Here is a 15,031-nt window from a genome sequence, read left to right as displayed (position 1 = left end):
GTACAGTAATTAGGCTACTTTCACACTGGCGTTTTGGTTTCCGTTTGTGAGATCCGTTTCAGGGCTCTCACAAGCGGTCCAAAACGGATCAGTTTGCAATCTAATGCATTCTGAATTAATAAGGATCCGTTCAGAATGCATCAGTTTGCCTCCGATCCTCCTCCAATCCGCTTTGGAGGCATCCACCTGACGATGCAGAGGCAAACAGATCCGTCCTGGCACACAATGTAAGTCAATTGGGCCGGATCCGTTTTCTATGACACAATCTGGCACAATAGAAAACGGATCCGTCCCCCATTGACTTACAATGGTGTTCAAGACGGATCTGTTTTGGCTATGTTACAGATAATACAAACGTATCCGTTCTGAACGGATGCATGCGGTTGTATTATCGGTGCGGATCTGTCTGTGCAGAACCATGACGGATCCACACCAAACGCGAATGGGAAAGTAGCCTTACATAGAAAAAATTGGGCTGAGCATAAAATTTTCAATAGATGGCTCAGCAAAAACGGAACGGATACGGAAGACATACGGAGTACAATTCCGTATGTGTTCCGGGTTTTTTTTCTGGACCCATTGACTTGAATGGAGCCACAGAACGTGATTTGCGGTCAATAATAGGACATTTTCTATCTTTGAACGGAACAGAAAAATGGAAATACGGAAACAGAATGCACACAGAGTACATTCCATTTTTTTTTTTTGCAGACCCATTGAAATGAATTTTTCCGTATACGGACCGTATACAGAACCATTCATTTCAATGGATCCGCAGTAGGTACTCTGTATGCCTTCCGTTTCCGTATTTCTGTTTTTCCGTTCTGTTCAAAGATAGAACATGTCCTATTATTGTCCGCATAACGGACAAGGATGGTACTGTTCTATCAGGGGCCAGCTGTTTCATTCCGCAAAAAATGGAATGCACACGGACGTCATCCGTATTTTTTGCGGATCCGTTTTTTTGGGGAATAAAAAAATACGGATGACATCCGTGTGCATTACGTATTTTGTGGAACGGAACAGCTGGCCCTTCATAGAACAGTACTATCCTTGTCCGTAATGCGGACAATAATAGGACAAGTTCTATCTTTTAGTAGAACTGTTATACGGAAATACGGAAACGAAATGCACACATTCCTTTTTTTTCGCGGAACCATTGAAATGAATAGTTCCGTATACAGTCCATATACGGAATGCAATAAACGAAAAAAAAAAACACGCTTGTGTGCAAGAGGCCTAAGGGCTTATGCACAGGAACGTGTGCTGCCCGTTGCCGTATTGTGGCCAGCATTTGCGGACCCATTCACCTCAATGGGTCTGCAAATCCGGAGATGCGGAACGGTGCACCGCAAAAAGATAGAACATGCTCTATCTTTTTGCGGAATGGACAGATCGCGGACCCATTCAAGTGAATGGGTCCGTGATCCGCATGCGGCTGGGCTATGGTCAGTGTGCAGGTGCACCAGATTTATCATCCATCGCCAACCACTGTGATAAATCTTAGACTGACTAAAGCCTGTATTAGGCCCCTTTCACACGAGCAAGTTTTCCGAGCGGGTCCAATACATGAAGTGAACGCATATCACCCACACTGAATCCATACCCATTCATTTCAAAGGGTCTGTGCACATGAGCGTTGTTTTTCACGCACCATTTCTGCATTGCATGAGAATTGCAGCATGTTCTTTAGGCCTCATGCACACGACCGTTGTGTGCATCCGTGTCCGTTGTTCCCGTTTTCCGTGATTTTCTTTGGACCCATTGACTTTCAATGGGTCCGTTGAAAACTCGGAAAATGCACCATTTGTCATCCGCGTCCGTGATCAGTGTTTCCTGTCCGTCAAAAAAAATGACCTGTCCTATTTTTTTGACTGACAACGGTCGACTTGAATGGGTCCGTGGAAAAACACGGAGGCACACAAGATTGCCATCTGCGTCCGTGATCCGTGTCCGTAGGCTACTTTAGCACAGACGGATCCGCAGATCCGTCTGCATACAGCCTTTTCAGAGCTGAGTTTTCACGTTGTGAAAACTCAGATCCGACAGTATATTCTAACACAGAGGCGTTCCCATAGTGATGGGGACGCTTCAGGTTAGAATATACTAAGAACTGTGTACATGACTGCCCCCTGCTGCCTGGCAGCACCCGATCTCTTACAGGGGGCTGTGATCCGTACAATTAACCCCTCAGGTGCCGCACGACCGCAAGACCCCCCTCCCTACCCAGTTTTAAATTCATTGGTGGCCAGTGCGGCCCCCTCCCTCCCTCCCCTGTATAGAGGCGTTCCCATGGTGATGGGGACGCTTCAAGTTAAAATATACCATCGGACTGGAGAAAACTCATATAGGGACTCCTGACTTTACATTGAAAGTCAAAGGGGGACGAATCCGTTTGCAATTGTGTCAACGTCAAACGGATCCATCCCCATTGACTTGCATTGTAAGTCAGGACGGATCCGTTTGGCTCCGCACAGCCAGGCGGACACCAAAACGACTTTTTTTTTTAACTTTCCTTCATGTCTGGTGATCCTCCAAAAATCACGGAAGACACACGGAAGAAAAAACGGACACTGATCACAGAACAACGGAACCCCGTTTTGCGGACCATGAAAAAATACTGTTGTGTGCATGAGGCCATATTCTGTGTTTTTCATGCAGCCCTGGACCCATAGAAGTGAATGAGGCTGGATGCAATGCGTTTTACACTGATGGTTGCTAAGTGATGTTGTTTTTAAATCTTCAGTTTTTTTTCACGCGCCTTAAAAAACGCATGAAAACTGATTTCAACTGTGCAGAAAAAACTGAAACACTGAACGCATTTGCAGACAAAACTGACTGAACTTGCTTGCGAAATGGTGCGAGTTTCATTCAACGCATCCTGACTAGTGTTCAGCGAGCATGCTCGGACAAACTGCTGTTCAGCTCGAGCATCGCTATGCTCAGCACATCCGAGTGCTCGGCCGAATACTGCGGGTGCTCGAGTACAAGTTTATACAATGAAAGCCAATGGGAGACCTGAGCATCAAATCAGGCACCCCCTGCTCTGAAGAAGAGAGGGTGTTTGGTTCATAAAAAAAGGTTAGAAATTGATGGAAACCATGAGTCATGAACAGTGCCATCTACTGGTTTCTTAGTCTTATGACAATACTATTACTCTTGTCATAAGACAACACTGAGGTGTATATCGGATTGCTGCTATCATTCACACATCTTCTAGCACTTTATCTGCGATAATATAAGCTTGCTAGGATGCATCTGAGGACTATTGCCCTGCTTGTAATGACTCATGAACAGCACCATCTATTGGTTTCATAGTCTTATGATAAGACTATGAATCCAATCGATAGCGCTGTTCATGAGTAGTGTAGATCGTTAATTTTCCATGGAAATGGTTTTCCCATATGACCATGTTTATGCAAATGAGTTTTTACATGACAAAACTGTATGGAAAGGTTATTGAATATTATGTTAGGACAATCATAAAACTTTGTCTCTCTAATGATATTGATCTAGGTGCGCAGGTCCACCCAAGCCATCCAACAAATCTGAAGTAACTTTGAGGCTTACTGGCTCTCAGTTAGATGAGAGCTGGTTTGGAATGTCTCATAGTGCACAGGGCTGCCATTGTAAGGTATGCTGACTAAGCCTGTTATCTGCCTCATGGATAGATTGATGACTTGCACATACCTGGCTTTTGGCACGTAGCCTTTGTTTGGTTGTCTATTGTATGTCATAGATAATAGGAGTCTAAGACACATCCAGCTATCCTCTTAATGCTGTTTCCAAACCATTTTGATGGGGTTTCCATCAATTTCTAACCTTTTTTTGTGAACCAGACACCCTCTTCTCTTCCGAGCAGGGGGTGCCTGGGGTTCTCCCATTGACTTCCATTGTGCTCGGGTGTTCGGTAGAGCACACGAGCATGCCGATGTGTTCGGCCAGAGCACACGAGCATGCCGATGTGTTCGGCCAGAGCACACAAGCTCTGTGGTGCTCGATCAACACTAATCCTGACACAATCCGTATTGTTCGTGTGAAAGAGGCCTTACACTGGCAGATTTATTGCCAGATGATCGCTAACGAGCATTTGTGGTAATGCTCGTTAGCGATCATCTGGCAGTCTAATACTGCTGCTGATTACCTGATGAACAAGCAATCGTTCATTGGGCAATCGTGATCTTTCAGCATGCTGAAATATCACCATTTACCAGCGGCAGATCATGCTGTCTAATCACGATCTACTGTCTGCAAATATCTAGACAGTACGGGGACAAGCAATGGCATAACTATCGCTCCTCCTCATGCTGTGGAGAAGATCACTGCATGGAATAGCAGCGGTCTCCTCCGTTAGTGAGCAGGTGATTAAGAGAAAGGAACGCTTTCCTTCCAACAATTGCCTGGTATAATGCACCCTTAAATTTGAAGCTGCCTGGATTTTGTGCGAGATGAGCTAATACTGTGGATGGTTTCACCATAGCCTTGTGAAAAGACGTGGTTTCAAGCCATGAATGAAACGGCTCTTCTCCCTCTTTCCCACCAAAAAGTCCCAGACAAAATCTCAAGCACAATGCAGCTGAGTTACAGTATAATCTGTCTTTCTATGTCACTGCGTCTTATAAATGTGGTATCACACACAGCGTTTTTCGGGGGAAAACACAGCAGTTATTTATTTAGTTATGGCCAGGAGGGGATTGAAAAGGAATGAGAAATTTAAAGCAAGGACATCCTGCTGGATCCACTTCTGGATCCAGTGCTGCAGTGGTGTTTTAAACAAAAAAAATGCAGTGGCCAAGATTTACTCATTCTAAAGATGGCGTCAGCATAGACAGGCTGTCTAGACCTGCACCAGATTTATCACTGGGGCTGAGGCTGGATAATAAATTTGGTTCAGGGATAGACCTTTTTGTCTGACTCTGTACCATCTATTGGTTGTCTTATAGATTTTTCCGCCAGAATTGTGGTGGAATTTTGGCATTAAGTGGCGTATATTAGGTCTGCCCCTTTTCCACAAAACTCTGCCACTTTCCACTAATCCCTGTCCCTTTGCAGAGCATGTTGAAAAAAATGTAGAATCCCAGATGCACTAAAATGTGTCATTTTGCACCAATTTTTAGAAAGCTTTTTGGAGCAGCCACATTAGTATATCTGGGCCAGTGTGTGAAACCATCCTACATGACTATGGAAAAGCAAACATTTAAGCTGTTCAGAATAACCCTACTTTTGGCATTTTAGGTGAAACTCCTTTAGCTCTTGCTGCATGTACCAACCAGCCAGGCGTAGTTGAACTGCTCATGGACAACAGAGAGACCGATGTCACCATCAAGGACTCTTTTGGAAATACTGTGCTCCATGCACTTGTTACTGTAACAGAGAATGCAAAACCCCACAATGCATTCATAATAAAGATGTATGATCAGATCATACGAAAGTGTGAAAACAAGTTTTTAGAAAGTATGAAAAACCATGAAAACCTCACACCAATGCAACTAGCAGCCAAGAAAGGTAAATTGGAGGTAAGAATTACAGTCTGAGCTTACAAGGAAAACAAACTATAAGAAACAATACCCTCCCCTTTTCTCCCAAATACCTGTACCCCATTACCTTCCACATCTATAGTAACCGTTTTGTATCTGTTTGTTCAGATGCTCAATTATATTCTGAACAGAGAAATAAAGGATGAAGAAAACAGAATCTTGTCTAAAAAGTTCACAGACTGGGCTTATGGACCTGTCTCCTCTACCCTGTATGATTTGAAAGATGTGGATACGTCTTCAAAAAACTCAATACTTGAAATAGTGGTCTACAATACACACATTAAAGTAAGTGAAGAAAAAAAATCTAATGGGTGGCTTTTAGGCTGTAATTATTGAGCCAAATGCCATGTTACAAAAAAAAACTTGTGTGTTACCATGTCGGGTGCTGTAAGTAATGCATGCGGTTTTCAAAGCTAGTGATCTTGTCATATTCATCTTAGGATAACTCAAGCTTAGAGGAAAGGTAAGTATTTCTGCTTGTCAGTCAATGAGAACAACCTTTAATACAACCATAAGCTAAGTCTTGTATAGATCTAATACCTTTCACAGATGAGAAGACTGGAAATTCACTGTCAGCAGGAAATTCACTGTAAAAACTAGTCCATATGTAAATGAGCAGTTAAGTGCACCAAGGGTGGGTCCAAGCCATTATGTGCACCCTTGCTCCTCCTGTACCCTTTGACAATCCTCCTTCTTGACTGACAATGTCAGGTTCCTGCATAGTCATCTTGTTTGGTCCTGTCAAACAAGAAGAGAAAGAGGCTAGCAGAGCAACTCAGTGGCTCGGGCCTGCCCCTGATACACCTCATTTGCGTATGGATTAAAAGTACTTTTTTTCCCACAATAAAGCAATGGATCTCTAGATAAAAGGTATGTGTTATGAAACAGGGGTGAAGAAGAATACAAAGGACACTGTTAAGGGCCACTGCTAGCAAACTCAAAATCTGCTATCTTCCTTCACAACTTCGGTTTGTATATCTATGATTACCCCTAGGTGTTCACCAGAGTCCACTGTATTGCTGGTAGAATTTGATACAGACTTTGTCTGTGGCGTTAGGCGTCAGAAAACAGGTGTGAGTTCACAAGTAGCAGATCTATAAAATGCCAAGGATTAGAAGGAGAGAAGTATAAGTCAAAGCCAGGAGAGACAGTAGAAGCCAAATCATTGGACAATAGTTTAATCCAGAAACAACTCACAGACTCTAAGCCAGGAGAATTAGTAGAAAACGAATCAATAGACAAGGTGAAAACCCAGGTACAAATCAAGGTCATTACACAGGAAGAACACAGAGCTCAATACGGGAGCCAGGAAAGAAAATCACAGGCAAAGACAACCGTCAATGTTAGATTTAAAGGCGTTGTCTCACTTCAGAAAATGGCATTTATCATGTAGAGAAAGTTAATACAAGGCACTTATTAATGTATTGTGATTCTCCATATTGCCTCCTTTGCTGGCTTGATTCATTTTTCCATCACATTATACACTGCTCATTTCCATGGTTATGACCACCCTCCAGTCCAGCAGCAGTGGCCGTGCTTGCACACTATAGAAAAAAGAGCCAGACTATATGCACTCCCGTGATCCCACCACCAGAGAGACCAGCACCTTTTCCTGTGGTGTGCAAGCACTGCCACCGCTACTGGATTGCAGGGTGTCTATAAGCAAGACAATCACAATACATTAGTAAGTGCCTTGTATTTACTTTGTCTATATGATAAATGCCATTTGCTGATGTGAGACAACCCCTTTAAGTCCCTTCCCTGGCTCTGGGATTAGATGCCAAGCCAGAAACCTGATTGGCTTTGCATCCAGGTGTCACGGATGATGTTGCAGATAGCTGGAACTTATAAATAAACATCCGACTGGCTTGATCCCAAACTAAGTAGCGTATGGATGAGCCCTATAAAACCCTAAGAGCTCTCCCTGACTGCTACCAAAACAAAGAATGTCATGCAAGAGGTAAAGAAGAACGTCTGCCAGACCTTCTCACAGAACTGGCGGTGACACCAGGCTGGCAGATAGTTTGACCAGCTGGGGATTAACTGGTTGCTATACTAACCCTTCTAGAACAACTGTGCCTGTATTGTGGCAGGGTACTTTCCTGACAGTATGATTATATTAAGCTGAGCTAGCCCTATTCTGTCTGGTTTAGCAGTGAATTTCCTGGTGACAGGTTCCCTTTAACCACTTCCCGACTGCCCATTGACTATAAACGTCCTGGGTGGTCTGGTTTATCTCTGATCGGACGTTTCTGAATGTCCTTTCAGAGATGCCAGCTGCTGATCGTCGGGGTCGGAAGAGTGCAGGAGCTGTCAGGTCTTCCATAGACCATGATCAGCCCTGCACTGAGGCTGTACAGTATAGTATTATGCTGTACAGCCTCTCTGGGGGGTGTATTTCCACTGTAACTGGGGCTAGTATGTCAGCCCCAGTTACAGGAAAAATCAATAGTTAAATGTCCCCCAGAGGTCTTATATGACCTTATGGGGGACACAAAGTGTAAAATAAAAAAATAAAAAAAATAGTGTTTTGAAAAAAATAGAATAAAAAAGTTTCACATTTAAAAAAAATATTTCCTCCAAACCCGTTACTTAAAAAATTTTAAAAATAGAAGAAAAAATATACATATTTGGTATCACCGTGTCCGCAACGACTGCCTCTATAATAATATCATATGATCAACACCATCAGCTGAAAGCCGTAAAAAAATTATAAATAAACATTGTGCCAAAACGGATTTTTTTGGTTAGCTCACCTCCAAAAAAACATAATGTTAATAAATCAAAAAGTCGTATGTACCCCAAAATGGTAGCAATAAAAAAGTCACCTTATCCCGCAAAAAATGACCCCCACACAAGACCAAGAAAAATAAAAAATAATATGGCTCTAAGAAAATTGCAACACAAAAACATGATTTTTTTTCTAAAAATGCTCTTATTGCGTAAAATGTAAGAAAATAAAAAAATAGACATATTTGGTATCGCCACATCCGTAACAATTGGCTATACAAAAATATCACATGATCTACCCCATCAAGTGAACAGTGTAAAAAAACAAATACAAATTATGACAGCTTTTTTTAGTCACCTCACCTCAGAAAAAACGAATCAATCAATCAATCAATCAAAAAGCCGTATGTACCCCAAAATGGTAGCAATAATAACGTCACCTCTTCTCGCAAAAACCAAGCCCTCACATAAGACTTTAGCCAGAAAAATGAAAAAAATTATGGCTGTAAGAAAATGCCAACACAAAAACATGATTTTTTTTTCAAAAAATGTGTTTATTGTATAAAACGCAAAAAAATATAAATAAAAATAGACATATTTGGTATCATTGTGTCCGTAATGACCGGATCTATAAAAATATCACATGATCTACCCCATCAAGTAAACGGTATAAAAAAATAATAGAAAAAGTATACCAAATATGCATTTTTTTTTTACTTTATCTCCCAAAAAATGAGATAAAAAGCAACCAGAAAGCCAAATGTACCCCAAAATGGTGTCAATAACAACTACAGCTTGTCCAGCACAAAATAAGCTCTCATGCAGTTCAAGAAAAAATTCAACAAAAAATAAAAGAAAGTTATCACTCTTAAAAACCATGACAGAAAATTCCATGTTAGAAAATCCAGATGACGCTCCCTCCCTTCTAAGCCCTGGCGTGTCCCCAGATAACAGTTTACGCCTAGTGATGAGTGAATCTACTTTGGATGAAACATCCAAAGTCGATACGCATAAAACTTTGTTCTAAGGGCTCGTTCACGCAAACGTTTTTGCGTTCCGTATACGGGCCATTTTTTGTACTCTGTATGCATTCTGTTTCCATATTTCCTTTTTCCGTTACTTTCAAAGATAGAACATGTCCTATTATTGCCCACAAATCACGTTCCGTGGCTCCATTCAAGTCAATGGGTCAGCAAAAAAAACCTTTGTACTCCGTATGTCTTCTTTGCCCACCTAGGCTGCAAAAAAGTGTCACACATGTGGTATCGCCGTTGGGAAGTTGGGGAATGTGTTTTGGGGTGTCATTTTACATATACCCATGCTGGGTGAGATAAATATCTTGGTCAAATGCCACCTTTGTATAAAAAATGGCAAAAGTTCTCTTTTGCCGAGATATTTCTCTCACCCAGCATGGATATATGTAAAATGACACCCCAAAACATATTCCCCAACTTCTCCTGAGTACGGCGATACCACATGTGTGACACTTTTTTGCAGCCTAGGTGGGCAAAGGGGCCCATATTCCAAAGAGCACCTTTTGGATTTCACCGGCCATTTTTTACACATTTTGATTTCAAACTACTTTGCACGCATTTGGGCCCCTAAAATGCCAGGGCAGTATAACTACCCCACAAGTGACCCCATTTTGGAAAGAAGACACCCCAAGGTATTTCATGATGGGCATAGTGAGTTCATGGAAGTTTTTATTTTTTGTCATAAGTTAGTGGAATATGAGTCTTTGTAAGGAAATAAAATAAAAATAAAAATTCATCATTTTCCGCTAACTTGTGACAAAAAAATAAAAAGTTCTATGAACTCACTATGCCCATCAGCGAATACCTTAGGGTGTCTACTTTCCGAAATGGGGTTATTTGTGGGGTTTTTCTACTGTCTGGGCATTGTAGAACCTCAGGAAACATGACAGGTGCTCAGAAATTGAGAGCTGCTTCAAAAAGCGGAAATTCACATTTTTGTACCATAGTTTGTAAATGCTATAACTTTTACCCAAACCATTTTTTTTTGACCCAAACATTTTTTTTATCAAAGACCTGTAAAACAATAAATTTAGGGAAAAATGTATATATAGATGTCTTTTTTGAAAAAAAATTTACAACTGAAAGGGAAAAATGTCCTTTTTTTTGCAAAAATTTCTTTAAATTTTGATTAATAACAAAAAAAGTAAAAATGTCAGCAGCAATGAAATGCCACCAAATGAAAGCTCTATTAGTGAGAAGAAAAGGAGGTAAAATTAATTTGGGTGGTAAGTTGCATGACCGAGCACTAAAGGGCGAAAGTAGTGTAGTGCAGAAGTGTAAAAAGTGGCCTGGTCATTAAGGGTGTTTCAGCTAGGGGGGCTGAAGTGGTTAAAAAACGAAATATTACACCCACCAATCCCACATTGCTGCCATTCTGACTCTGCTTAGTTCTCCACTGCTCTCCACTTCCTGTTGTAACTCAACACATAACTAGAAAAGCCTGTATTAATAATAATCTCTGTATATTAACAAACTAAATATGTTATTTTGTTCTAGAATCGACATGCACTGTTGGCTTTAGAACCTCTCCATACTCTTCTTCAGATGAAATGGAACAAGTTTGGAAGATACATGTTTTTAATGTCTTTTCTTTTTTCCTTCGCTTTTAATATTGTTTTTACTCTTCTGTACTATCGACCACATGGAGATGAGGTACAGTGCACCTTCAATTATTAGTCTATTGATGATGAATAGAACTTATAATGTCTTTGCTTTGCTGCTGCTGCTGCTATGTAACATTGTGAAGGGGGAAAGGTCCTCCTCTATGACTTTTATATATACTAATAGGACACATAAACCAGGGTTGTCCTTATGGAAAACAACTATAGCTGAGAAGACAAAGCAGTATCTCATCTCATAACATAAGGCCAGGGCAGACTTAGGCACAGGCTATGTTCCCATCTGTATTGAGGCATCCGTTGACAATGGAAGCCACATTGGTCTGCTGGATCCACCGCACAGGGGAGACCACCAGTGACACCACTGACTTATAGTGGAGACTGTCAGGTTCCATCAAGAGGTCAGTAGGTTTTTTTTCTGTCAAATTTGACAGAATCTTTGAAGGAGGCATCAGACAGAGCCTCTGACACAGATGTGAACTCAATCTAAATGTGACTAAACACATTAGATGAACGTTGCAGAACCCGCCTATTTCAGAAAAAACAGCTGACCATCTTATGTGTGTTAGGGTGTCCTGGTTCTTCTTGAGGGCAGATGTCAAGGGAAAGAAGAATCAGGCATGTTGGATTTGCCCACACAGAAGATAAGACATCACCAGTGGTGTCTGATAGATACGTATTCTCCTCTACCCATTGAAAGCACAGCACATACATGTGTCCATGGTGGCCAGAGTTGGGAGGTGTATAGCAACCTCTAGTCCAGGGGGTGCACAACCTGCGGACCGGGGGCAACATGCCCTCGATATCATTCTGTGCAGCCCCCAAACATCTGGTGACAGACGTGTATGTCTATTGCTGACATGCATTTTTTATGTATTCTCCCATTAGATGGGAATCCTGGAGGTGTAACCAGACATTTATAGTATATACTGTTAGTACAATACGCCATAAACACAGTATTTCAGTTGGTAATACCCCTTTAACTTTTATTTTTGGCCCTTGGGATTCCTTCAGTCTGACAATGTGGCCCCCAACCAGAAAAGGTTGTGCACCCCTGCTTTAGTCTTTATGAACCAGATCATCCGTGATCTTATAAGCGGTAACTCTAAGAGATTGACTTTTACAGGGAGTGCAGAATTATTAGGCAAATGAGTATTTTGACCACATCATCCTCTTTATGCATGTTGTCTTACTCCAAGCTGTATAGGCTCGAAAGCCTACTACCAATTAAGCATATTAGGTGATGTGCATCTCTGTAATGAGAAGGGGTGTGGTCTAATGACATCAACACCCTATATCAGGTGTGCATAATTATTAGGCAACTTCCTTTCCTTTGGCAAAATGGGTCAAAAGAAGGACTTGACAGGCTCAGAAAAGTAAAAAATAGTGAGATATCTTGCAGAGGGATGCAGCACTCTTAAAATTGCAAAGCTTCTGAAGCGTGATCATCGAACAATCAAGCGTTTCATTCAAAATAGTCAACAGGGTCGCAAGAAGCGTGTGGAAAACCCTAGGCGCAAAATAACTGCCCATGAACTGAGAAAAGTCAAGCGTGCAGCTGCCAAGATGCCACTTGCCACCAGTTTGGCCATATTTCAGAGCTGCAACATCACTGGAGTGCCCAAAAGCACAAGGTGTGCAATACTCAGAGACATGGCCAAGGTAAGAAAGGCTGAAAGACGACCACCACTGAACAAGACACACAAGCTGAAACGTCAAGACTGGGCCAAGAAATATCTCAAGACTGATTTTTCTAAGGTTTTATGGACTGATGAAATGAGAGTGAGTCTTGATGGGCCAGATGGATGGGCCCGTGGCTGGATTGGTAAAGGGCAGAGAGCTCCAGTCCGACTCAGACGCCAGCAAGGTGGAGGTGGAGTACTGGTTTGGGCTGGTATCATCAAAGATGAGCTTGTGGGGCCTTTTCGGGTTGAGGATGGAGTCAAGCTCAACTCCCAGTCCTACTGCCAGTTTCTGGAAGACACCTTCTTCAAGCAGTGGTACAGGAAGAAGTCTGCATCCTTCAAGAAAAACACGATTTTCATGCAGGACAATGCTCCATCACACGCGTCCAAGTACTCCACAGCGTGGCTGGCAAGAAAGGGTATAAAAGAAGAAAATCTAATGACATGGCCTCCTTGTTCACCTGATCTGAACCCCATTGAGAACCTGTGGTCCATCATCAAATGTGAGATTTACAAGGAGGGAAAACAGTACACCTCTCTGAACAGTGTCTGGGAGGCTGTGGTTGCTGCTGCACGCAATGTTGATGGTGAACAGATAAAAACACTGACAGAATCCATGGATGGCAGGCTTTTGAGTGTCCTTGCAAAGAAAGGTGGCTATATTGGTCACTGATTTGTTTTTGTTTTGTTTTTGAATGTCAGAAATGTATATTTGTGAATGTTGAGATGTTATATTGGTTTCACTGGTAAAAATAAATAATTGAAATGGGTATATATTTGTTTTTTGTTAAGTTGCCTAATAATTATGCACAGTAATAGTCACCTGCACACACAGATATCCCCCTAAAATAGCTAAAACTAAAAACTACTTCCAAAAATATTCAGCTTTGATATTAATGAGTTTTTTGGGTTCATTGAGAACATGGTTGTTGTTCAATAATAAAATTAATCCTCAAAAATACAACTTGCCTAATAATTCTGCACTCCCTGTATGAGTAAATAATAAAAGTGCCAATAAACATTTTATTCTATGGTGGTCTCTCCGATCTTCTGTCACATAAGCTATGCATGTGTCACATATTTTCTTTCTTTTCCAATGATGCATTTTACAATAATGGTATAGTTTACCCAATACTCATAAGTGCCATGTTTTTCTTATTGCAGGGTCTGAACTTATCTACTACAACTGGAGTCTTTAAACTCATTGGACATGTGTTTATCATAATCTGTTCCACGTTCATTATTGTTCATGAGGTACAATTCTTGTCCCCCATTTATACTGCTGCCCTCGAACACATAACAGCTGACCACCGAGATCAACTAGGGAACCCACAGAGCGAGGGTGCTGCCACATGTTCAGGTTTTTTTATGTAGTTTTTGACGCCAAAATCAGGAGAGGACCATAAAAGGAGAAGAAAGTATTACGGACAGATACGACTTTTTTGAAATTACTCCTTGTCTTGGCTTCAAATCTGCATAAAAAACTTTAATATATGTGGCCTGGTATCAGTTTCAGTTTGCATCAGTTTCTCATCTATTATCTTATCCACCACCCTCTGTTATTTGCTTCTTATGCATTTCTGATATAAAGCAATCATACAATGAGATTTGATAATAAATGGCGGCACTTTTCCATGATGCAGTGTACTGTACACAAACACGATGACCCTGATTAATCAAAACTGTCGTCTGCTGCGTCGATCTCGCTGGGGACTTTGCTGCTGGAGGAGCTGTGTGCCTGCCCTGCTGTAGATTTCAATCGTTACTTACGCCAATTTATGGCATAAATAATCATGAATGATGGCCCCATCCACATACGCCTCCTTTTCATAAAATTGTCAAGAGAGGCATAAAATGGCAATTGCAACTAGAAATGTCACAATGGCATTGAAAAGTCGCCAATTCCATGGATATGAGACTTTTCTATGCCAAAAACTGACATAGGGGGAATAATGGATTTCTCGCAATATTTTCCCAGCGTATGGTAAATAGTATCTGTGGCACAAGTCAAAAATAGTTCAACAAAGAATAAATTGACAAACCCAGACTTAAAGGGGTTCTGCACTTTGTTTTAACTGATGATCTATCCTCTGTTTGAGAAGGCAGTGGCGCTCCAGCAGCGCCGCGGCCTTCTCACTGTTTACCACTGGCCGAGTGACGTCACGACTAGTATCAACTAGCGTGGGCGGGGCTAAGCTCTGTTCACTTAAATGGAGCTTAGCCCCGCCCACGCTAGTTGATACTAGTCGTCACGTCACTTGGCCGGCGGTAAACAGTGAGAAGGCCGCGGCGCTGCTGGAACGCCGCTGCCTTCTCAAACAGCTGATCGGCGGGGTCCCGGGTGTCGAACCCCCTCCGATCAGAAGTGCAGATCCCCTTTAAGCTAATGAGAGCCTTCAGGAGTTATTGGGATCCATTTGATGAAG

General features: G+C 41.8%; 1 protein-coding gene across 3 annotated transcripts in view; it reads left to right on the top strand.

Annotated features, from left to right (window-relative positions):
- LOC122932398 (transient receptor potential cation channel subfamily V member 3-like) overlaps positions 1–15,031 on the top strand; it is an 89,290-nt gene that overhangs the window by 45,573 nt on the left and 28,686 nt on the right. For all 3 annotated transcript variants that reach the window (XR_006388302.1, XM_044286770.1, XM_044286771.1), the window contains 4 exons: positions 5,236–5,516; positions 5,646–5,822; positions 10,799–10,954; positions 13,770–13,859. Coding sequence is in view for 2 of the 3 variants with exons in the window: in XM_044286770.1 (XP_044142705.1) it covers positions 5,236–5,516; positions 5,646–5,822; positions 10,799–10,954; positions 13,770–13,859 (704 nt within the window). In the remaining variant the exon portion in view is untranslated. The remainder of the gene's footprint in view (positions 1–5,235; positions 5,517–5,645; positions 5,823–10,798; positions 10,955–13,769; positions 13,860–15,031) is intronic.

This window comes from Bufo gargarizans, chromosome 3 (genome assembly GCF_014858855.1).
Source record: "Bufo gargarizans isolate SCDJY-AF-19 chromosome 3, ASM1485885v1, whole genome shotgun sequence".
Taxonomy (NCBI): Eukaryota; Metazoa; Chordata; class Amphibia; order Anura; family Bufonidae; genus Bufo; species Bufo gargarizans.
The sequence above is the reverse complement of the archived record's forward strand: the minus strand, read 5'-3'. Positions and strand labels throughout refer to the sequence as shown.